General features: G+C 38.2%; 1 protein-coding gene across 9 annotated transcripts in view; it reads right to left on the reverse strand.

The window, feature by feature from the left end:
* Positions 1 to 25,179, reverse strand: part of Sik2 (salt inducible kinase 2) — a 102,466-nt gene extending 77,287 nt beyond the window's left edge. For 6 of the 9 annotated variants that reach the window (XR_007835298.1, XR_007835297.1, XR_007835296.1 and 3 more), the window contains exons 1-3: positions 24,842 to 25,159; positions 15,261 to 15,377; positions 12,198 to 12,261 (exon numbers count right to left, since the gene is read on the reverse strand). Coding sequence is in view for 6 of the 9 variants with exons in the window: in XM_051197448.1 (XP_051053405.1) it covers positions 12,198 to 12,261; positions 15,261 to 15,377; positions 24,842 to 24,976 (316 nt within the window). In the remaining 3 variants the exon portion in view is untranslated. Of the gene's footprint in view, positions 1 to 12,197; positions 12,262 to 15,260; positions 15,378 to 24,841 lie in introns of all 9 variants that reach the window. The other 3 variants (XM_051197451.1, XM_051197447.1, XM_051197452.1) reach the window with 2 other exon arrangements.
* Positions 25,180 to 25,454: the final 275 nt, after the last annotated feature.

Here is a 25,454-nt window from a genome sequence, read left to right on the forward strand (position 1 = left end):
TGGACTAGCACAGGAGGCAGAGTAAAGTCAAACAATCTAAGTTTCTATCCTAGATAACACAGCCCTGGACAGACGGAGGTCATAACTCTAGAAGGGAGTAACATATCAGATCTTAGAGCAAGCCCTAGTCCCAAGAAGGCTGCCTAACAGAGGTAGGAAAGAATGAATGTACCAAGGAATTTCAATGACAAGATACAGACACAAAGGAAGAATGAAGAAACTCCTAAGAAATGCTAAACTTCCATTTAAGACAGAAAACCAAAAACCCAAAAAACCCAAAAACCTCAACAAACTGGGACAATATCCACATAAACAAAGCTAAAACAAATAGAATTGAATTTAAACTAAAAATGCTTGATTTTTATTTGTAGTCATGACCTAGATTTATCCTTAGAACAAAAAGATTGACCAATGTGTAAAACTACTCTTCTTAGCAGTTAAGAGCATTGGCTACTCTTCTAGAGAACCTAGGTTCAATCTCCTACACCTACACAGTGGCTGACTCCATCTATTAAGTCTGGTCCCAGGAAACCCTATGCCTTTTTCTGGCCTCCCCAGCAGCTGGCATACACATGGTCCACACACATACATACAAACAAAACACCTTTCTAAAGAAAATAAATAAAAATTAAAAAAGGACTCTGGTTCCTGAAAGGGAAGAAATAAATTAAGGGAGGACTATAATCTCTTGGTTTTTCTGCATAGGTTGGGTTTTACAGGGATAAGGATGCCAAACAGAACTTGTTCCTATTGTTTATTAGAAAACATAGAAATCAGAATCCAAGTCTGAGGTTTCTCTAAGATGTGGGACAAAATTCTAGAGGAAGCTGGGTATGCAGAGAAATACTAAGGCCAGAAACCTGTCTGATGTACCAGAAGGTCTTTGTAAAATACTAAGACATGGACTAGGTTGAAATTCTGTAAGACTGAAGACTGGCTATGGCTTGTGAGCTGAAGACTCTCAGGGCTCCTTCTGGGTTGAGAATCATTTAAAATGCTAAGAGGCACAACAAGAGCTTTCAATGGACAACCAATGCATCCAGCAGAGACCACAGAAGATGTGGCTGGGCAGCCTCAGCAGGGAAGCCAAACCAACACTATAAATGTTATTCACATCCTAACAAAGCTCAGAAGGATCAAACAATAACTGCCTACCAAATCTAAGCACTCTTTAAAAGTAGACAAAAAAATCCAGAAACTTGACAATGTGAGTTCATGATGGCCAACATTAAAATTGGTCAACACAGGCAACAGTGCATGGGAGAATGTTGCCTGTAATCAAAAGAGAAACAGAAAACAGAAATTGACTTAGGATGAGAAAGAGACTGGAATAATCAGAAGGCATTTCAATAGCTGCTGTAACTACCCTCAGGTATTTAATAAAAGGAGACACTGCTGAGAAAAAGGAACCTAAGACAGACTTTCCAGAGACAAGAAATTATATCACACTCATCAGATAACAGCAAATGGAAAAATATCAAATTAGAGAATCTAGAAACAAAAGAAATAGCAACTTTAACTTGAGAAAACCAAAGCCTCAGCACTGGAAAACATCAGGGATCAATAATTCACATTGTAGTGTCTCTCAAGTACTCTGGAACACATGGCACAAGAAATTCCAAGTTAGAGCAAGGTCATCAGTGGCAGGATGGTTTAAGAAGTAATTTCATCCCCAGAGCTCCTCTCTCATCCTATGCAACCAGGTGAGTGAGTATACCAGTTTCTAGCCCAGTACATTTCTAGAGTCTTATTCTCTTGAGACTAAAACAGTGCCTCCAAGTACAAATGGGGAGAAAGAAAATTACCACATTAAAAATGATTCAGTAGACACAAGTATGCTGGACTCTGACATGCCTTCTTCACTCATGAAAACTATGACTACCAAGGCTCTCTAACTTGTAGATAAAAGACTGAAAGAATCTTATAGTCTCAAGTGGAAAGATAAAAACACTGGTGATCCCCAGTACAAGAGTACAGTTAGTCACCTTAACAAAGCCCAGAGTAGAAAAATCCCAGGCTGGACTCACTTTCCAATCACTGTTATAATTCCTTGCTTTTAAGTGGAAAGAAACAACCAAATTTGTATATAAACATAAGAAACCTTCCAATATAAAAAATACATAGATGAAAACAAATCTAAAGCAGAAAAAAAAAAAATCAACCTGGAGGCAAAAGAGAGACTATATAGAGAGAAAAAATTATAATTTTTTCTCAGAGAATTAAAAGAAGATAATATTAGGTAATTTATTTTTAGAAGGAATAACCAGGGAACAAATTAAGCTCTCCAGTGTTAAAAACAAAGAGTAACAAAGGGTAAAGTTTAAGAAATGGCTCTGAAAGGTTGAGCAAAACAATAAAGACAACTACAGGGCAGACCAGGAGGTCCAGTGTCTGAGAAGCCAGTTCTGAAAAGGATCATGAGTGTAGTTTAGAGCGACTCTGAATGGAAGAAGTATATATAGGTTGAAAAGGCCCAGTGCTAACTCCAGCACATGAGTCAGAGGCACATCATGGTTCAGAACACTGGGGGTGGAAAGGACTGATGAGCTTAAAGACACAAAACTAGTTCACAAGACCCTTCACACACTCAGGGACTTGGTTCACCAATGCAGCCTCAGCTCCTAGAACCTTACCTAACCTAGAATGTTCTCATAATAAGTAATGTATCACTTTGAAACAGTAAGATATACTTTCTAAAACACAGGCAGTGGAGAAACCACACAATCAGACTATTTATTAAGAGTAAAACAAAGGCATCTGATTTTTCAGGAATATAACATCTTTAGATGCTGAAGGGGATAAAAAGGTCACCTCCTATGGAGACTACTCCTTTTCATTTTATCCTAAATCTATCCTCAGCAGGTAAGATTCTCCGTTTTCACAAACATCCCCTTCCCCTGAATTAACAAATCTGATTCAAATTCCTTAATACAATAATTCACTTAACAGAAATTCACCCAAAAACCAAACAGACTGTCAGTGTCTTCACATGAATCGAAACTGGCTGGGTATGGCTGCAGCCAAGTGCAGGGCCAATGCTTTTCTCTGTTCACTGTGGCTGAGCTAGAAACTCTGGACATAGGGCCAGCTCACCTCTCACACAACTAAAGGTCAGCTTCTAGCCATAACTCAAGGCAGGCTGCCAGGAATTATCAAGAAGATAGTTGAAATAAAACTAAGAGTTATCGGGACAAGGAGACCACATTTTAGACACTTGTCTATCAATTATGGTCTATTAGGCTTATTAAACATGTGAAATTTCAAAACATTCCATTAACTGTCAAGTTTAGTCCATTCATGAAATGTATGTTTAGAAACTTCCTGAGATTTATAGACATCAATTTTTCAGAGCTATATCACTAACTATATATTCCTCTAATGCAATGGTCAGGTCATTCCCGTTTTTGTTTGTTTGTTTGTTTTATCTCCTGCACAGTACCAATCATAGAACACTTAGGACACTCAAACAGCTCAGATTTTTTGCTTGTTGATATGCTAAGGGAGACAGAGGTTCACAAATGTTATGTGGCTTGCTCAAGGATGTTTACAATAGCAGTTAAAGGTGGAACTTGATTAGAACACAAGGCCTTTCACTGGGCATTTTAAGTGTGTGTGAGACCCAATTTAAACAAAAGTAGGAGGAAGGCCAGTGACAACTGAGTCAGGAACCATGCTGGGTTTTGTGTAATTCCTAATTTCTCTAAATGCTGACTAAATTTACATATAATTCAAGTAGAACTGACATCTTCAAAGATAACAGTATTTCATGTACTTAATACAAATTCAAAAGGAATCATCTTAAATTTTCTAAGGATATTTTATCTCAACATTTGCATACCCCTTCAGTCTTTCCACACTAACACCACACTAACATGCATATTCAAATGCATAAGAACAACATTTACCTATAGACCTATGTGCACAGCAGATTTAGTCCAGTCAATAAAACTCAAAGATCATGTGCCCAGGATTGAACTGGAAGGAAGACAGGAATAGGCAACTACACCAAGGTAATTTTTATTTGATTTTGAATTCAATGGGGGGGGGGGTTTACAGAAATACTCTAAGCAGAAAACTGACAAAGGAGACTAGTATGATTGAGGGATCATTTTGACAGTAACATTGTAACCTAAGAGGTAGTCGGGAAGAGACCATAGTCTGTTGAAGTAATTAAAATGAGAAATGATAAAGGTCTAAACTAAAATGATGATGGAAGAAACTGGAGAGATGGAAGCAAATTTGTAATCATCCCTCGGGACCTCAATTAGTAAGTTTTTCTTTTTTAAATTAATTTTTATTTAAATTAAAAACAATCTTATTTTACATACCAATCCCAGTTCCCTCTCTCTTCTGTCCTCCCATTTCCCCCACCATCCCTCCCATTCACTCCTCAGGGAGGGTGAGGTCTCCCATGGGGGAATCATCAAAGTTGGTCACATCATTTGGGGCAGGACCTAGGCCTTCCTCTGTATATCTTGGCTGAGAGAGTAGTCCTCCATAGGGAATGGGCTCCCAAAGCCCATTTGTGCACTAGGGACAAATATTGGTTCCACTGCCAGAGGTCCCATAGACTGCCCAAGCCCCCACAATTGATGATCACATTCAGGGAGCCTGGTATGGTCCTATGCAGGTTCCCCAGCTGTCAGACAGGGGTCTGTGAGCTCCCCCCTTATTCAGGTCAGCTGTTTTTGTGGGGTTCTCCAGCATGGTCTTGTCCCCTTTGCTCATCACTCCTCCCTCTACACAACTGGATTCCAGGAGTTCAGCTCATTGCTTAGCTGTGGATCTCTGCTTCTGCTTCCATCAGCTACTGGATGAAGGCTCTATGATGGCATTTAAGATAGTCATCAATCTCATTATAGGGGAAGGGCATTTAAGGTAGCCTCTCTACTATTGCTTAGATTCTTAGTTGGGGTCATCTTTGTGGATTCCTGGAGATTTTACTAAGTTTTTCAAAACCTAAATGTTAAATTAGAGTCACAGTGGTTATGTAAAGTGAGAAACACCTTCAAGTTTATTTAAAGTCAAAAAGCAAATGGGACCACTGTCCCAACATTGTCTTTAGGCTATTAAAATAGTAACCAATAGCCACAGAGACTGTCTTTGGTCCTCTGAGCAACTAAGTGTCTAAAGGTATTTTGATTGAAACAAAGCCCTTTTCAATTATCACAGCTGGTATCCCAGTATGTTACCACTGAAAGGGAAAGACAGGAAATGAATCAATAAACCTCAGGCACAAATTCAGCCTGAAAAGACACAGCATATCAAGAGCAGAAATCTGAAAACAAAGGCTCTGGGTAATTTAATTACCAGGCCGGAATCTGCTGACTGCCGGTTTAATTGTTTGAACAGAACCCAAATTGTCTGTTGAGGCAACCACTCTATGATTTTTGCACCACTTATTTATTGCATGTGACCACATGGATAAGTAAGAAATAGTTCTAAAGAAAGAGGGACTCTTAAATAACTTTCATTAATCACACCTATTACTCCAAAGGAAAAAGACAAAGTCTTCTAAAGCCAATTCATTTGCTATTACATATTCCAGGCTACCCAGAAAATGTTATCTATCAGTTATTTTAAGAACCAGAAAATAAAGGCTACCAGGATTAAATGCACATGCTCTCATTTACCATGAAACTCTGAAAAGAATATTTTAAGGGAGGTGTAGGAGTCAGAATAAAGTTAAGTAGAAGGTGGAACTACCATTAAGTATCAGAAGCTGCTTAGGATTCTAGAGGAAACCAATTTCTCCCTTGATTCAGTTGGTATTTCCTCATTCATGTTTATCTCCCTAAGAGTAAACACTCCTTTCAAAAGCTGAACAAAGAAGTGCCTGAGACTACTTAACCTGGCAGCAGTCTCTCCTTGGCTTCCCTGAATAAATAAGTCTTATAAAGGCCACAGTAGACTATTACATTGTTCATTCAGCAGGATTTTATAAAATGATTTGTATTTTGCTAAACCCTCACCAGAATGTCACAATCTGTTAGAGAGAAAAGGTAGACGTGAAGTGCTGGAGAGAGTTCGGCTGGTATATTGCTTGCCTGGCATGCAAGAAGTCCTGGTTTGATCCTAAGCACTTAGAAGGTGAAGACACAAAGATCAGAAATTCAAGGTAATCTTGAACTACATTATTAGACATGAGACCTTGTCTCAAAACAAACAAAACAGGGCAGAGATGGCTCAGTGAGTAAAGTACTTCCTGTGTAAGCCTGAGGATCCTCAACTTCACATAACAGGTGAACATAGCATCCATTAAGCTATAATCTCCATGCAGTAGGGGGGAGACAGACAGGATGTGGGGCACTCAACTGGCTAGCCACTGTAGCCCAAAGAGTGACCTGACCTATAGAATCAGTGAGAGACCCTGTTTTTTTTTGTTTTTGTTTTGTTTTAATGTGGCAGAGAGTACAAGGGGACACAAAATATTAACTTCTGGTCTCCACTTGTGTACACATATGTACATACATACACCATCATATGAAACCCAAACAAAACAACAGTAAAAACACAATAGAACAAAAGACATGATGAGTTTAAAGACAATGAAAAGCAGTTTGTTATCAATATGAGTTGTGAAGAACAACCTAGAATGCTTTTCTAAGAGGAAATAAACAAAGATTTCTGGATATAGAAACAGAGGGAAGGGAGGGAGAAGAAAAAGGAGAGAAAGAAAGAAAGAGGGAGGATGGGGAAGAGGAGAGAAAAAGTTGACCTATTAACTAAAGCAGACAGTATAATCTGCAAATCAATAAACTATGCAAGGATTATCAGGGCACAACCACTTAATTAATGGAGTTAACCTTGTTACAGCCTGGAGAGTTTGAGTTTTTAAGCAACAGTGAGGTACATGAAGGCCATCAACATAGCTGTAATATAATAAAGATATTTGAAGAAGATTGGACAAAGTACTGAAATGTACTTGAGTGGGGGAGAAGTAGGGTATGGTAAAACATGAGATCTTCACCAATTGAGACATGAGGTGATGAAAGCTTAGATGAGGGTGATGACTGCAGAGACAGAAGATTCAATTTTAAGTCATTTTGCAAGAACATAGTATGGTTTGCTGGCCAACTAAATACAAAAAATAAGAGACTAAAAAAAGATGAAATACAAAGGAATACCAGCACAGAGTAGGTTTACTTGTAAAGGAAAAAGGTGATTCTAAGGTCCTACGTCTGAAAGAAAAACACTAAAACATAGCAAAATACATAATCCAATGCTGTTTTTATGTGCTTCTCTTTATTATATCTCCAGCTGACTTAACACATTTTTGGCTCAATTCATCTGAAATCTTACACAATAGTTTTCACTATTTGGTATATGTTGTTTGAACTATATATTATTACATATACAAGCTACATGGAAATTAATCTTTTTCTAGCAGCTGCTCTTATGCCATTACCTTACTTTTAAAATTACTCCCTCCCCATATCCACCTCTATTGAATGATCATTAAAACAACTCTATTGAATGATCATTAAAACAATTTAGAAAATGAGGACAACTAACTTGACTATGCTTGCGTTTTAGAAGGATACCACCGCTCCGAAGGAGGCAAAGGTAGAATTGGTGAGCTGCATATCTGAGGCCTGTGCTATACAGTGAGGCCTTGACACGAACATAGAAAGATGGAGAAAGAAAGGATGTGGGGGAAACTAGATAATTCTGGAAACATTCTGCAGATCTTGTTAAATAAATCAATTAAACAACCGCATAATACAGATGGGAGAAAGGAAGATAGGAAGATGCAAGTTTGTTGAGAGACATGTAGGAAGCACAGCAGGCAGAGTTTGAAACCATCAGAAGAGGGATGAAGGATGGAATCAATACTGACACCAAGGATCCCTGCCTAGAAGACTCGGCACATGATGAAGCCAAGTGTGTGTGTGTGAGTGAGAGAGAGAGAGAGAGAGAGAGAGAGAGAGAGAGAGAGAGAGAGAGAGTGTTTTTGTGAGAAAAGACATTGAGTTCTGTTGGGCCACAATCCACACAAATGACAAAGCCAAAATAAATAAAAATAAATTGTACTAAATGGTCTCTGATTCCTCTAGAGTCTTCCATTCTAAACAGTAAATATTATCCAAGGATTTCATCATATTTTAAAATTAAATTCTATTACTCATTGGCTGTACCACAGTGGAAAGTTAACTAACACTCTGTCCAACTTCTCTATCTAAAACAGATTCCCCTTTTTAGAATTAAATTGAACATCTACCCTAAATAATTTACCTTAAGAATAAACTTTTTATATAAAAGTCCACAAAGTGTGCCTCAATTTCTATCTGGGTGTGATCCAAGCTTATTTCAAAGATATCAACAAAAAGAAAAATCAAGACCATCTGCTTTTCATAAAAATGACACCTAACATGTTAAACCATTTCTGGTTTAATACAACTATAGCTTAAAGCTTTAAAAAACTACCTGGGTGGTGGTAGCGTGCACCTTTAATTCCAGCACTCAGGAGGCAGAGGTAGGCAGACTGCTATGAATTTGAGTCCAGCCTGGTCTACAAAGTGAGTTCTAGGACACAGAGAAAGAAACCCTATCTTGAAAAAAAGAAAGAAAGAAAGAAAAGAAAAAGAGCTTTAAAAATGGGCAAAAACTTTTAAAGCCTTCTCTTGACTTCACTGACCCTATGAACTACTCTCTATTTCTCTCCTTGAAAACAAACTGTGCACTCACCATTTCTCCTATTTGTTCTTCAAATACCTTTAATCTAGCTTTTGGTCCAGATGCTCCTCCAAAATTACTCTCACTACTGTAAAACGGTAATGTAAATTTCTGCTCTTCACTGCTCTTGATCTACAACTAGTGTCACCTGATACTGATGCTCTCTAATCCTCCTGAGACTACTTGGTTCACATGGTTTTTAGAACATCATTTTCTCCTCCTTTCTAGTCTCATCTGCTGCTTTCTCCTCTTTTCCTAACTCTTTAATTTGGATGCCTCAGGATCTAGATCTTGGTTAAGCTCATAATTACACATACTACTGTAAGTGGTCTCTAAGTGACAAGAAATCAAATCAATTTTACTTTCCACACATATACAGAAGGGCTAAAGGGGAGACGATACAGCCAGAAAAGCTTGCTGTGCAAGCATTAGGACCTGAATTCAGATCTTTTGCATCCACATATAAAAACAGGTGCAGTAGGAGATCCGAGTTTAAGTCCCCAGTACCCATATAACATTTCAGCATGATGATGTGCACCTGTAAATCCCAATGCTGGGTAGTGGATATCTGGGGCTGGTTAGCCAGACAGTGTAGCTGCAACAGCAAGTTCCAGGTTCAGTAGGGCCATGTCTCAAATTAAAGAAGGTGTAAAGTGACTAAAGAAGAAACTTTATGTCAATCTGTATCTCTACATATGACACATGTGCGAAACACACACACACACATACACACACACACACACACACACACACACACACACACACACACACACCCCAATGATTCCCTATACCACTTTCTATCCTAAACAGAGGTATTAGCAACTACTTCAACACTCTTCAACCAGATCTTTGGTTTCTACACCTTCCAACTATAATCTACTCTGAAAACAACAGTGTGTCTCAGAGATGATTTGAAGATACTGACTCAGGTAGTCACTTGTCTGCTTGAGTATGGGTGTTTTGCTGTACATATGTCTGTGTACCACATACATTCCTGGTGCCCATGGAGGCCAGAGAGGGTGTCAGATTTCTTGGAACTGAGCTTACAGTTCAGCTGCCATGCAGGTGCTAGGAATTGAACCTGAGTCCTCTGGGAGAACATCCAGTACTTACTCTTAACTACTGAGCCATCTCTCTAGCCCCATGCTACTGAAAATCTGAGTAGCAGCTAAAGTCTCTACAATGGATGCAAAGCCCCTAAGTCTGCTCCTTACTCCTCCTCCCCTCATTTACCTTTCTGACTGCACCTCCTACTAGTCTTTCTCTTTGTTCCCCTTGCTCCCCTCCTGCTTTCTTCTGGTGGCCTCTTTGCTAACCTTTGGACACACCAAGAACTCTATGGCCTCAGGGACTGTGCACCTGCTCTTCTCTATCTCCTGATAATCCTATTTTCTCCATATGTACAGAGACGTACTTTCAAATTTCAAATATTTGTGCAAACTGCAGTGAGGTTTTCTTTGACCACTAATCCTTCATTCCCCATCCCTCCATTCCCTCATGCAAAGAAGCAGAAAAATATGATCAAAACAAAAGAGAACAGTAGTCAATCAAAATTGATCCAGAGCTGAACCAGACATACTGGAGATTAGCAGACATGGACATTAAAAGTTTTTGTAACTGTATCCCAGATGTTCAAAAGCTAAGTAAAGACATGGGACGGACACACACACACACACACACACACACACACACACACGTGCGCGCTCGGTTCTAATCAAATTGTAATTTATACATAAGTGTCTGAGGTGAAAAATAAGTTTAACTAGAAAAATAGATTATATATTACAGAATAAAAGACTAGTGAGCTTGACTACACAGAAAGAGTAACTACTATGACTACCTAAAATGAAACACAGGAAAAGGAAATTTTTTAAAAAGACTAGACAAGACTGAACTAGACTCTGGAGCAGAGGAGAAAGAGGTGAGACAGAAATAAGTTAAGAAAACAATGGCTGAAGAATTTCTAAATTCATGAAAACATGTCCAAACAGCTTGTGAACACTAAACCAAAGAATCTTGAAGAAAACCACACACACACACACACACACACACACACACACACACACACCACACTATCATCACAACACATTATCATCAAATCATTAAAATCAGTGAAAATTGCCTTCAGTTCAACCTTCTATACCAGAAAAGGATAAAGACTATTTTAGATTTACAAAAACTGAAGGATTTCATCACCCATACTATAAGAAATACTAAAAGAAAAATCCTTCAGGCCAAAAGAAAATGACCCTGCATGAAACTAGTATCCACCCAAAGAAATACAAGTGAAAATGTTTACATATACAAAGGATGTGGAAATGGCATTTTCTAATAAATAAAAATTTTAAAAGATTAAAATATCTGCTAAAAAGGATATACCACTAAAAACAATGTTATATTGTGTTTTATAGAATAGACCCAAGTACAATATGACAAAACCATACTGGTCAGACAGGGCAATGCAGAAGTATATTATTTTAAAGTTCTTATACCATGTGTCAGGGGCAAATGTTACTTCAAGGTAGACTGTGGAAGTTAAAGACTTGTACATGAATGCCCATAGCAACAAGTATCATAGCCCAAATTGAAACCAGCTAAATGCCTGAAACCAACCCACTTAAGCTGAGGTCTTAGAGCTACAGTAATTGCCTGACTTCAGCGTTAAGAGCCACAAGATTACACACAGGCTTCTGGTGATATTTTGTTTATGATGTAACAAATAAAGCTTGTCTGAAGATCAGAGTGCAAAGCTAGCAACACTAGTTAGCCATAGAGGCCAGGCAGTGGTGGCATACACCTTTAATCACAGTACTTCGGAGACAGGCAAATGGATTTCTGTTAGTTCAAGGCTACCTGAAATTGATCCAGTCAATCTAAATGAGAAAGAGCTCACACAAAGCTGATCTCAGCACTTGAAGTGACACATGCCTTTAATACTAGCACTAAGGAAGTAGATACAGGAAGGCATATGGCTGGGTAAAGACAGGAACATGAGGTGGGAGGAGACAGCTCACGGCAGTCTAGACCCTCAGTCTGAACATTCAGTCTGAGGATTCGTGAAGACAGGATCACCCATTCAGTTTGAGGTGAAGAGCTAGTGGATAGCTGCTTTGCTTCTCTGATCTTTCAGCTTCCCCCACCTAATATCTGACTCTGGGTTTTTACTATTAAGACCAATTAGAACTCATGCTACACAGGGCACCAAAGAATCCCCTAAAAGCTAAGCCATATCAGGACTCAATAAACAGAATGGAAAAAAATAAAAAGTAATAAAATTTCTCTTATCAGATGAAGTTTCTCCCTACTTTTTCTATCTACTCTCCAATGCAGATAAGAAAATTAAGAAATACTATTAATATCATGTATGTAAGAAAATAAGTTATATCCCATATTTTAACATACCTACTATATTATTACAGTCTAAGACTTAAAATATTATTGATTCTTAAATAATCAAAAATTAATATTCATGCAGGCTAGTGACTTCTTCAAGTTCCAAGAAAAGTAAAGAAGAAACTTACCAAAAATTTCTCCGTTTTTGGCATACTCTGTCACAAGGTATAACATACTTTTGGTCTCCATTACCTATTGATAAATGATCCCACATTAGTCAGACAGGAAAGATTTTTTTTTAAACACATTCTATAGGGTTACATAAATTAAAATTACTAGTGCACGAATAAGTTAAGAAGTATTCAGAAATAAGCATTTACAAGCCTCATTATATACACATCCCATTATTTTTGTGAATATTAGTCCCTTGTCCATGGCCCACCTTTAACAGCTGCTAGTACTTGGTAGAAATGCAGAATTTCAGGCCTGACTCCAGTACTGCTGAATTAGAACTGACTTTCTTTTTTGTTTGAGGCAGGGTTTCTCTGTATTGCTTTAGAGTTTGTCCTGGAGCTTGCTCTGTAGACCAGGCTGACCTCAAACTCACAAATCTGCCTGCTGGAATTAAAAGCTTATACCACTACTGCCTGGCTAGAATGGAAAAAGAGATTCCTATGCATTCTTATTCAAGTTTAGGGAGGTGAATACAGGTGAAAGAAGTTCTGAAGATCTTTCCATTACCTCTTCACTTGAGGCTGTGGGAAAGTTATGTTATCAAGGCTACAGTTTAGCTGAGCTAGCACAATATGGTATCTGTATTTTTCCCTACTGTACTTTAGTTAATACTGTTACAAGGTACTGTAATTTTAAAGCATTGTTTGCAAACTGCTTCTTCACAGCTCTACTGCTATATATTTCCATTTAAATTAGCTTTCCTAGGTTCAGAAAGAAAGTATATCATTGTTACCAATTTGATTTTTCTACCACATGAACAGACACACACTTAGACTCAAACAAGTTTTAGACTGTTTTTCTGTATACTTTGTATGTGTGTGTGTGGGGGATGCGGGTCTGCATGTATGTTTGTGTGGGTGCATGTACATGTTTATGCATGTATGTGTGCAAGTGTGTGGAAGGCAGAGGTCAGCTTCAGATTTTCCTCCACTTTGTCTTCTAAGACAGGGATTCTTTTTGTGCTAAACCCACTTGATTAGGCAAGGCTGACTGGCCCTGCAAGCTCCAGTAACCCATGCTTCCACCGCCCTACACTGGGATTTTGAGTGTATACCACTATTCCTGTCATTTTTACATGGGTTCTAGAGATTAAACTCAAGTCCCCAGTTTTGTGTGGGTTCTAGGGACCAAACTTAGGTCATCTAGCTTGAATGCCAAATACTTTATCAAAGAAGCTATGTTTCTAGCCCTTTAGTACTCTTAAAAGTTTTCTACTGAAAGGTTGCAAGCTAATTTTCCACTGAAATACAGGCTTACGACTGTGCTTCATCAAATAGTAAGTAAATAAATAAGAGCTGTTGGAATTAAAAAAAAAAATCAAACAGTAACTTGTTTTTACAAATACAGCTGGCAATATCATGAGAACCATGGGGATCAGTTTAGAACATGATCATCAATACTTCTAAAATTATTATAGAAGTATCTTCTTAAATGTAAAACAAATGCTAACAGGGAAAAATCTGATGTAAATTTGACTTACATCTCTATAGTTTTGGAATTTTAGGAAATATTTTGAGTGGCACAACATACATATGGCATACATAGAAGGCTTATCATTAGCTGATGATTTCCTAGTTGGAATTTTCAATCAACATTGTCTACAAGTGTATAATATGTATACACATATATGTATAAATACATATATATATACACATATATATGAAGAGAGAGAGAACAAATTATGTATGTGTATCATAGTATAAAATGCACTCAAGGACATAATAGAACTAGAAGTTTTAACATTTTCTTATAATTCCAAGGACATTTAGAGCTCACCTGAGTATAATAATATAACAACAAACTGACCCTATGAGAAAAGGGTCTGAGTTTTAATTTCATTCTTGTGATATAAACATGTGCTGAGTTTGAGCTACTCAGTGTGATGTTTATCTGCTCCTGAAAGCTTATGAGTTGGTCTTACAAACTAGTATAGATAAAGTCCTACATACTATGGGTATACTTATCACAGGGCATCAAAGTCACAGTGGGTCAGCATACTTGGACCTTTCAGTTTAAAAGTCATTTTCAATGTAAAGATATGATACATTAATTAAGAGAAACTTAAAAATAGTTTATTGATTATTAAACATGAAATACTGCTTTTTAAAAAATCCGAGAAAATATTTCTTTTAAAATACATGGCTTAAATGTATATGCAGCTTACAAAATTTCTTAATAAAACTGATTTTTTTAAAAAATGGCTTATTTTTATAACTCATAAAAAAGAAGGAAGAAAAGACATGAAAGCAGCATTCAAGAGAAAGACACCATTCAACAGAGCTTGGGTGGAGGGTTTTTTTCCTTTTGTTTTTTTGAGACAGGGTTTCTCTGTATTGCTTTGGAGGCTGTCCTGGAACTAGCGCTGGCCTCAAACTCACAGAGATTCACCTGCCTCTGCCTCCCGAGTGCTGAGACCAAAGGCATGTACCACCAATGCCCAGCTTGGGTGGAGGCACTTTTTATTGGGGGAAAATGAATGAGAGGAGACCCACCTTTGTGGATGGGATCAGTAGAAGAGAAGATAGAGGTAGAGAGTTGGAGAGGGAGAGGCGAGACAGAGAGAGACAGAAATTGAAAAATAGGAGGTGGGCAGGGCTGTTTTAAAAGGAATGTCGTGAATGTGCACAGGTGGTGCTCTTAGTAGCTGCAGCTGAGGACATACCCTGTCAGAACTCCAAGAACAGGCCAGTACAGATGCCTGAATACTAACCACCATCACATTTGAAAATCCAGCAAGTTCAGGCACAACTGCCAATTTTTAAAATAGTTAGCTGATAATCTAAAAGACAACTTAAGGTTAAATTACTAAATAGCTTCCTAGTTCCATTTTTTACATACACACACACACACACACACACACACACACACACACATACACACACACAAACACACACGTAGCATTTAGCGTAAGAAAGCATTTCTTTGATAGAGTAGAAAAAATGGCATAAAAGTAAAAATCACAATGAAAACAGACACTTGGTTGTGGAAGCATAAAGAGAAAGAAGGCTAAGCCATACCTGATAAAGTTTGATTATGTGAGGATGGTCAAGCATTTTCATTATTTGTACTTCTCGGTAGATTTTCTCAAGGTTTACCGCATCCAGTTGAGATTTATCTATTATTTTTATAGCCACCTGCAGCACAGAATACAAAAATACAATGGTTAACATTTCCAGTTAAGACTTAGTAAATGATATCTGAGACCTTGCCTGTAGGTGTCTGTAACACTGATAGCTAATTTAATTCAAATGTTCATTTGTTCATTAATGCAACACACATTTCTTAAGCTTCTACTATTTATAATGCATAATAGATTTTTGTCTGACAAAGTCTCTATTGTGTTGTGGAAAACAACTTTTCAAAGTTATTTTAAACTGAAAAACTCTTAGCACTTTCAACCAATGAATTACCTATGAAGTATGTACCTACCAAGTGGGAAGCAACTGAGATGGCAGTTTTTAGGAATGTGCCTAGATTCAAGGAATATACAGATAGACTTTTCTCCAGTCTCCAAAAAGCCTTTTACAATTTTTATTAACATTTTTTCCAAACCATATTTTGATCATATTCTTTCCCCTGCCACAACTCCTCTCAATTCCTCCCCACAGATGCATTTTTGAAAAAGAAAAATCTGAAATGTAAAATATTAAAGCTAATCTATGTGAAGTAATATCAACTGAATTAAAATTAACATACTAAGATGCAAAACTTCAAATGTGAATAACTATATTAATTTTAACTTACTAAGAGTTTAACTTTAGCAAATGTGACCTAATTCTGTCATAACTAAATCGGAATCCAAAGGTGAATTTGAAGGTAAATGATTACATATTCAGAAACAACAATTGTATGGTTTCTTTTTTTTTTTAAATGTAATTAAAAGAACTAACATTTAGAAATTCAAAGCTTTGGAATAAGGTAATCTGCTTCAAATAAGATACTTGGCAATTGAAAACTCCCCACATTTAATTCTAGTGAGTTCTAAAGCAACTCTAAAGTGCACTTCACATTCTAGCAAAGAATTCCAAATACTTGCGTAGTCTATGTTACTTCAGCATAACTTTTTAATATCAATTAACGTACATGCTTTAATGGTTTGTCATTTCCAGAAAGTATGCAATAGGACTCAGCTTGTTATTCAACTTCCTTGGTTTCCCAATCACACATTTTTTTTTTTTTTTCCTTTCTGTCTGCTTTATGCTTTGTCTCTTTTTTTAAAGGTACTTTTATGAAAAGCTACTTTCATTATGTCTGCTGTTGTTTCATCATCATAATCAAAATCAAAATATTTAGAAAACTAATGTCAAACGGCTAGCAAAACGGACTGCTGGTGATAGTACTGTGCTTACCAGGAGAGGCAGCAAGTATGGCTGGCTGTCTCTAACCCTGTGAGTGGATCTCCTCCAACGACATATATGAGACCCCATTCTTACTGAGAGGGTGACAGAATCCAGGATTATCACTCACTTTACGTAACTTCCATAAAAACTGCCATATAAAAGGGCAAGGACATGTTGGAATTTCAATCTTCTTTATATGGTAACATGGAGTCTCACAGACAACATGTTTCAAAGAAATGTCTATTCCTACAGTCTGAAGTCTAGACATCAGCACCATTTCACAAAAAAAAAAAAAAAAAAAAAAAAAGCTTCCATTATGAGAAAAACCGTAAGAGAGAAGAGAGAATTTGAGAGAAAGGAATCAAATTCTGTACATAACTTTTTCTCAAGCTTTAATTTTTAAAATGTATATATGTGTGTATGCCTTCATGAGTTTATGTGAGCCATGTAAATGCAGGTGCCTGCAGAGGTCAGAAGCCAGTGGAGCTCCTGAAAGTGGAGTTGTACTCCTTATTTATGGTATCTGTAGGATGATTAAGCTTCTCTAAAGAAAAGCATGAGTTCCCATGATCCTTGTAGCATGGGCAGTCGTTATAACTGCTTTAGCAGACTCATTTATAATGATTCAAGCAAAACAGAAGTTTATATCTTGCTCATGTAGTAGGCTTAAATGGGTAGAATTATTAGCAGGCCATATGGCTCAAAGCACACCATGTTTAAGGTCTGGCTTCCAAGGTTGCTCTGAAGATTGTCTCCATTCTAGACAGAAAGAGCTCTAAAAGGCCCTTGAGAGAGACTTTGATGGGCAAGCCTCACTCATTCCATTAGTTAGAACTCAGTCACATAACCACAAAATATATGAGAGGCACAGAAACAGCCCAGTTAATGCCCAGATGTAAGAGTGGAGCTTTTTGATTCGCAAGGGTCTCTGCTAGCTTGAGGGAACTCTTTGCCAAGAACTTCTCAGAAATGCAATAATAATGACAGTGGCTTTGCCAACTGCATAACACTTCTTAATTTTACAAGATCCTTAAATGCATTTTATCTCATTTATCTTTCAATTCTGTCAAATAAATGAAAGAACTAGGAGACTAGAAACCGATGAAACAGATTCAAAAGTTATTACACATTAGCATGCATGAGGCCCTCTGTCCAAATCTCAAAACCTTTCTTGGCTCCACCCCTCCCCCCAAAAGTCACATCATCTGTAAATGTTTCAAAGCTCTAGCAAATTAAGGTGGGTGAGGGAATAGGTAGACAAGATACAACCTCAGGTCTTCCATTCCAAATTCAATCTTCTTGCTATTTAAAAAAGTTCATGCATCACATATTTATTGCATGCCAAATACCTATCCCTAAGATACAGAAACAAGTCAGATGGGATTTCTAGTCTCAAGGAAATGATCAAATCTATGACTGGAGTGAATAAAACTGATTAAAAAAACGAAATTTCTCAAAAGTATACTGAAAATCTCCAACTTACAAAACACTAGTTATTTCTTAGTTTCTTTGCTAACCATCTCCTACTTTTTAATAGTTATAAACTCAGGACAAAAATTTACATGATCAAGAAGAACTCAAGAAGGTCAAAAAATTCTGTTAATTGAAGATCTCTTTTTGTTAACTGAATCATTTAACTCTTTAACTTGATTATATAAACAGTTTCTAAAAACAAACTGGATTTATGGCAATAAAAATAACATTCCTTCAGCTAAGGAGCAAAAGCAAGGCTTCCTCTCTAATGTAGGAGGACATACATGAGAAATCAGAAAGATTGTTATCAATCTAAACCCTATATATAAGCAGCTTACTTACTACTCAACCACAGAAATACTCAGAAAATTGTAAATTTAAAACAAAAAATACCACTTGCACTTTTATATTAGAAAAAATTGAAAAGTAAATGCCCACATGAACTAAGTTTTGATGAGATAGCCATTTTTGTAGAAATTTGGATGAATATAAACAGGTTATAAGTTTGCCAGGAAGCAATTCAACAGTGTATAAAGGATCTTAAAAATCCACTAAGTCTGAGGACTTTGGTACTGAAAAAAGAACCCTCTGAAGGGAATAATCTGAATTAATGACAAGAACTTCTGTATAAATAAAATATATCACTTAAATTAAAAAAATATAAACAGTTGAAAATAATTATATGAACTGAGGGTTTCTAAGACTATAAGAGAAGTGACTTAAATAACTTCCCATTTAAAAAAGTTGCAAAAATTCTAAAATAAAAGACAAGGCAATTAAAAGAACAACAACAACAAAAAAGCAATTAGTCATCACATAATACTATAACCAATGAAACATAGTTAAAAAAGCAAAGAAAATACATGCAATTTTGTCTATTGAAAAAAAAAAAAAAAGAACCCTAAAGAGCAGTATTCCTAAAAGTGTTTTTCCTACTGGTAATTAATGGGTATTGCTTTTGTAGAGGTTATTGATGAATTGTGGCATCTCAGGCCATAAGCTAGGAAATGGATTGACTTTTCCATCCAAGAATTCCATTTCAATGGAACTGCTCTGAGGAAAAAAAAATCATGTATGCAAATGTTTGCAAAAGAATATCCTTTGGAATATTTAGAGTACTGCAATAGAAAAAAATGAACTTCATTTTTAGTAATAGCAAATTAGTTAAACAAAGTATGACCAGTGACATGCAAGATGCCTTCTAATGCTGCCTTAGATTAGTGATTCTCAACCTGTGGGTCCTGACCCCTTGGAGGATTGAAAGATCCTTTCACAGGGGTCATATATCACATATCCTGCATGTCAGGTATTTACATTATGATTCATAACAGTAGCAAAATTACAGTTATGAAGTAGCAATGATAATAATGGCTAGGGGTTACCACAACGTTGAGGAATTGTATTTAAGGGTCAAAGTGTTAGGAAGGTCAAAAAACACTGCCTTAGAGTTTGTTTTCAGATTTGGAGATGTTAGTAACAAGAGAAATAAAAAGCACAGGTTATATGCACAGTGACATCTATTTTATTGCAAAAAAAAAGAAATACAAGTGAATGAAGAGGGTCTGACTCATCTCCTGAGTTTTGATAGCAGAAGTGAGAATGTGTATGTAGTTTCTTCTCCAGACTTTCCACATGGCTCTAATGAGCAGGCCTAACTTCTGAAACTGGGCAGGCAGCACTGTGTGGATAGTGTTTACTTTTAAGAAGAACTTAAAACATAGTAGGAGGGTTCCCAGTTTAATTTACTTAAGATGCATCTCTTAATCTGTCTAAAGAACTTTATATGTTCCAAAATGAAGAGTTTCTGATGGAATTCCCCATTGTTTTCCAATTTTAACTATCATAACTAGATATTATAAAGGATAGAAAGTATTGTACATGAATATTCAATGAAAAAAACTTTTACAGAAATCACTTAAAAAAGATGTAGGAGGAAAGGTAAAAGATCTATTAAAAAGGAAAAAGAGGTGTCATAAGGAATTCTGTAATCCATTTGATGCCAAGGAAACTATAATCAGCAGTGGGCCATAAATCAAATATCATCAAGTGAGTCCAAGGAGGGCAGTTTCATGATTTCCAAATAAATGTTTTCTTAATTGCCTAGTGCCAAGATTGAATTCCTTAGAGGACTTAAAATCAGAACACACTAAACTCTGCTAAAGTTAAAAATTTCTACAGAACAGAGAAATTTACACAACTCAGGGCCATCTTAGTGGATAAAAGCACTTGCTATATTAGCCCAATGACCTGAGTTCAAGTTGAAGGAGAGAGCTGAATCTACAAAATTGTCCTTTGGTTTCCACATGTGTGCCACAGTGCCATAGCACACACAAACACACAAATTTTAAAACTTACACAGCTCTTGCTGTGTATATTTGGTTGCCATTCCCTGAAGAAGAGATAATTTTAATAATACTTACCAAAACTACTTGCCAATTATTACTTGTCTAAGGGCCCAGAAACTAGAGAACAGTCTAATGACAAATCAAGTCATAGTTCAATACACAAGAGATCATATATAAGCCTAGATTCAAATGTTAGTGGTTAAGGTATTTGGCCACAGGTTCTCCTACTGCACATAGTACAGCTACTTCTTGAAATCTCGAGCATTTTTGCAGCACAAGACTAATACCAAAGCTACTGAAAAGAGTTATAGAATGTCAAAGCAAAGTTTAAAACCCAACTGTATTTAAAAGAAATACCAAGCTCATGGCTTAATACACCCTCTTTTTTTTTTTTTTTTTTTTTTTTTTTTTTTTTTGTTTCTATCCTTGCTATAGAAACATCATTTTGAACTTTCCTTTTGGAAAGCATTATGAAAATCTACACTTCAAGGTAGTTGTCTGAGAACTAAGCCTGAACATCTGAGTCACAAAATGCACACAGAAACTTCAGTGTACAAAGATAGTTTTTGGACAGCCTTTGCCAGCCGTTCTGAGTCCAGGTTCTCTCATGGAAAAGCAAGCAGCCTAACCTCTATAGGCCACTTTAATAAGGTAACTTTCAGAACCTCTCCAAAGTGTCTATACATTTTCATCCATATGACTTTGGAGGTAAGCAACACAAAAAGTATGCTACTGAGGAAAAGTCAAGTTATCTGTATAGGGAGGGATCAGAATATATACTGGTAGTATAGGTAATTATTTTCATTTATCTGTACTTTTAAAATTTTCAGCAATAAACATGATAAAGTAATAAAAATTCTCAAATGTATAAAAACTAAACCTTCTCATTTAGTAATCTCTCTTCTGAAAATTACCAGCAATTCCTGCTCCCTAAAAACATTTAAATTGCACACACAGATTTACATACACAATAGTGTTCCCTGTCAATTGTTGAAAACTGGACATGATAAAATATTCAGTAAGAGTCTTAAGTATAATGGGTTATGTAAAGGTAGAATACTAATCTACTAAAATGATGGTGTGCTGTCACCTATAGGAAACAATACATTATAAATACTAAAAGGCAATGTGATAAGAACAATGTATTCCCACTAATCGGGAAACTATATACATTTGGTGTACTATGCATTCCTTTTTTCTTAACATTTACTGTAGTAAACATTCTTTAACAGACAATAGCACACTTACGGGTACAAGTAATTTTCCTACAATTTACCACTCCCTCCAAACCCCAACAAAAACAAAACAAACAACTCCACTCCTAAACTAACTACACAGTTAACGAGAAGGGGAAAGTTACTTCCTAATAAAGTATTTATAAAACACTACTCAAGGACATCCACAGAATAGAAAACTAGCAACTACTGTTGCCAAAAATATTTTAATGGTGTTATTTTTTCCCATTGTGCTAATTTTACAAAATTAGCTTCTGTAATTCATAAACCAGCTCTGCAAAGACTTTATGAAGTATTACATTAGGAAGCTGGATTCTACCACCCCCTTGCCTTCCCTTTTGTGTGCAAAATTTACACAGAGATCTAGCACATGAATACTGTTTCAGATGACGTAATTCTATTTCTCAGTAGTAAGCCATTTGACAGATTAGACCAAAATTAATTTCTCATCTGTATATTATTTTTTTCCTAAAAGGGAAACAGACTTCTCCCAGGCACTACAAAATTATATCTTACTTTTCATGAGTGATACTGAACAGAAGATGGAGACAAGCCAATTAAAAATAAAACTATTCATAACTTGAATGTTAAAACTAAGCCCTAAGATTTGTCTCAGGGGGTGTCAAGATGGTCAGAGAATAAAAACACTTGCTTCCAACCTTGATTATCTGAGTTGGATCCCTAGCACTCACATGGCTACAGGAAAGAACCAGCTCCTAAAAGTTGTCTCTGACCAACATGCTTGCACTTGTGTGTGTGTGTGTGTGTGTGTGTGTGTGTGTGTGTGTAAAATAAAACTGACCCTTTTAAAAAATTGGCTCAGAATCAAACTAGAAGGAAAAAAAGATCTCCAAGTTCTAAAATACATAAGTCTACAATGCTAAAATACAGTAAATAAAGGGGTTTCCATAAGCAGTAAATATAATCACATTTTGCTAGTATTTTTCTTTACACTATATTAACTGTTCTCACTGTAATTAACTATATGTAGTAAGTTAAGCAATGAGAATCTAAAATAATGTAAGAATTGAAATTTTCACTACAGTTTGCATGGTGGTTCTATTATCAAAGACACAAATATTCAGTAAATAAATAATAATTATTCCTAAAGAAAGAACTCACCAAAAACAAATGCTATACTTTTAGAAACTGAACTCATGATCTTTCTTCATGTAATTTCCCTATAAAACTTCGGAGAACCACTTTGCAAACTGAAATTCTGCACAATAACTGCTAGATCATCCATTTCACCTTTCTGTGCCTTAGTATGGACAATCACAAAATTACCAAACATGCTCCTACTTGCTCACTGTGAAACCAGAAAAGCACGAGGAAGGAATCTGTAAGCTAAACTTTTAGCTTTTAACATAAAAAAACTTTATACACATATACTACAAACACACACTTTAGGATCTGCAAGCTCTTTGATGATCTGACAGGTGTCTTCAATCACAAATCTAACTGACCTGACAGTCACAGGCAGTGTTGCTCCACAGTGCCCCCTACCTCACTTCCTAAGAAATATCAGCTTGAAAGGGACACCATCTAAATTGTGACCCCCAAGAAAGTTGTAAGTTACCATGAGCTCCACTTAAGCAGCTCTCTAAAGGGGGATAGTTAAAGCACTTATACCACTTTAAGTAAACTCGGTCTGACCAGATAACAGATTACCGCTACATAGTGCTAATAAGAAAAAGTAGTATGAGCTATTGGATTTTGTATCCAACTACACAATAATATAGCCAAAAAGTTAACAGACTCTGTAATGTGCCATTTTTGACAGTCACTGAAAAAGACTCATGAAGATACCCATTTAAGATATATTCCCTTTTACTTAACATAGAAGCAAAGGTATTGACAGTTTGGCCATAACTCTTTATAAGGACGAAACAACTTTATTCAATAAAAAAGCGCCGGGATCTTATTAAGCTATGCGACAATTTGGTAATGTCAATATATTCATATTATCATCACTAACAATCTAGATCCATAACAATGGTAAATTTGTGAAAGGAAAATGTTTGACCTTGGTACTGATGCCCTAAAGAAGTGTATTAGGGAATCGGTGAGGCAAAACAAAAATTGAAGACATGTCAGGCATATCCTCCTTTATGGACACGAAGCAAAACTTCTAAGTACTACTGCTAAGAAAACACTCAGGCTTTTAAATGCCCTTCACCTTACGTAAGTCATCCTGTGTGTGTGTGTGTGTGTGTGTGTGTGTGTGTGTGTGTGTGTATGGGTGGGGGTGGGGGTGGGTTCTGCATTCAAAGGCTAGAACGTTCTTAAGATCGTACTAGGGAAAAAACCCAGACGAGATGAAATCTGGGGAGAGAAACTGAAAACCGGTGAAACTACAGTGGCAATCACAAGGCAGAATAGAATACGTCAAAACCACTAGGTTGTAGTCTAAAAAACGGTTTGTTTCGATCGTTTTTTCCAAGGTATTTAATTTGCACGTCTTAAAATAGAGACCCCCGAGGAGAGCAGCTTGAGGCAGTGGAAGGAAGGGGGTGGGCTAGGTAAGAACAGAGACTCCAGGAGAAAATATGTGCGGTGCATTAGAATGTACCATGGAGGGGGATACTGGAGTAAGGAACCAGTTGAGGGCTTTCTGAGAAGTCCATCTGATATGGCTTAAGATATTCGTGCTTGAGTCAGTATGCACACCTGGTAAAGGGACCTGGTGCAGAGCTAAAGATGACCATTTTCAACCAGTTCTATTGTCTGGAGTATTAGATATACCTCCGGCAAGAGATCAAGCCAAATCAGAGACCCTGCGGGCCCAAAGCAAAGAAAACGGACAGCGGTCCGTCCGCAGCGGTAGGGTCCGCGGCGCCCCCTCCTCGCCTAAGCAGCGAGGGACTCCTGACTGGGGCCGCGATCCCTGTCCGCCAAGTCCGGGAGCTCACGGTCCCCTTCTCCCGCCGGCGACGTTGGTCCCCGTGCGGCCCCGGAGCACCGAGACTTCCCCTCCCACCCCACCCCCAGCCGAAAGCCGGGAAGACGCGGAACTTGGGCTTGGGAGCAGAGGCCACAGACCAGGTCCCCGGGTGGGAGGCTCGGGACGGAAGCCTGTGTGGCTTCCTAGGGACAACCCCCCACCCCCGACCTGCACCCCGCAGTCTCCACAGTGCCAGGCCCACCGTTCCCCGCCCGGGGCGCAACCACGCCACGCTCCCGCCGAACCCCGGTGGAGCCGCACCTCCGTCTTGGTGATCCGGTGCCGCCCCAGCTTCACCACGGCGAAGTTGCCCTTGCCCAGAGTGCCCTCGATGTCGTAGAACCCCACCCGGACCGGCCCGCGCTGCAAGTGCCTCGGGCCATCCGCCATGACCATGCTGGGCCCCCGCTGCAGGACACCGCAACTGGAGCGCGAACGAGCGGGCCGGCGCGAAGCGGCGCTGAGCAGGCAGGAGGGCGGCGGGCGGCGCGGCTGGGCTCTGGGCGACGACCGCGGTGCTCGCTCCGGCGCTGCTTCCCTCCCGCCCCACAGGGCCCAGCCAGGCGCGCGCCGGCGCTGACGTGCGCCGACGTCAGGGGGCCGGGGCAGGGGGCGGGGGCGGGCCTCCACCGGTCACCATGGCTACCGCAGCAGCACCGACGTCGGTGGCGGGAGGGAGGGGCGGTGCGCAGCTCGGGCGGGCACTGTGCTTCCGGCCGCGGCGCCCTCCTCAGCCCACTCGGGCCTCGCCGCGGCCGGGGGCGGGGTCGCCGTTCGCCCCGCCCCCTTCCTCCTGCCTTCCAGCAGAAGGGCAAGAGCGAGCCCTGGTGGGCCGAGCGGAGGGTGCACCGTCCCGCCTGCGCGTCGCCTGTAG

This window comes from Phodopus roborovskii, unplaced genomic scaffold, assembly GCF_943737965.1.
Source record: "Phodopus roborovskii unplaced genomic scaffold, PHOROB, whole genome shotgun sequence".
Classification (NCBI taxonomy): domain Eukaryota; kingdom Metazoa; phylum Chordata; class Mammalia; order Rodentia; family Cricetidae; genus Phodopus; species Phodopus roborovskii.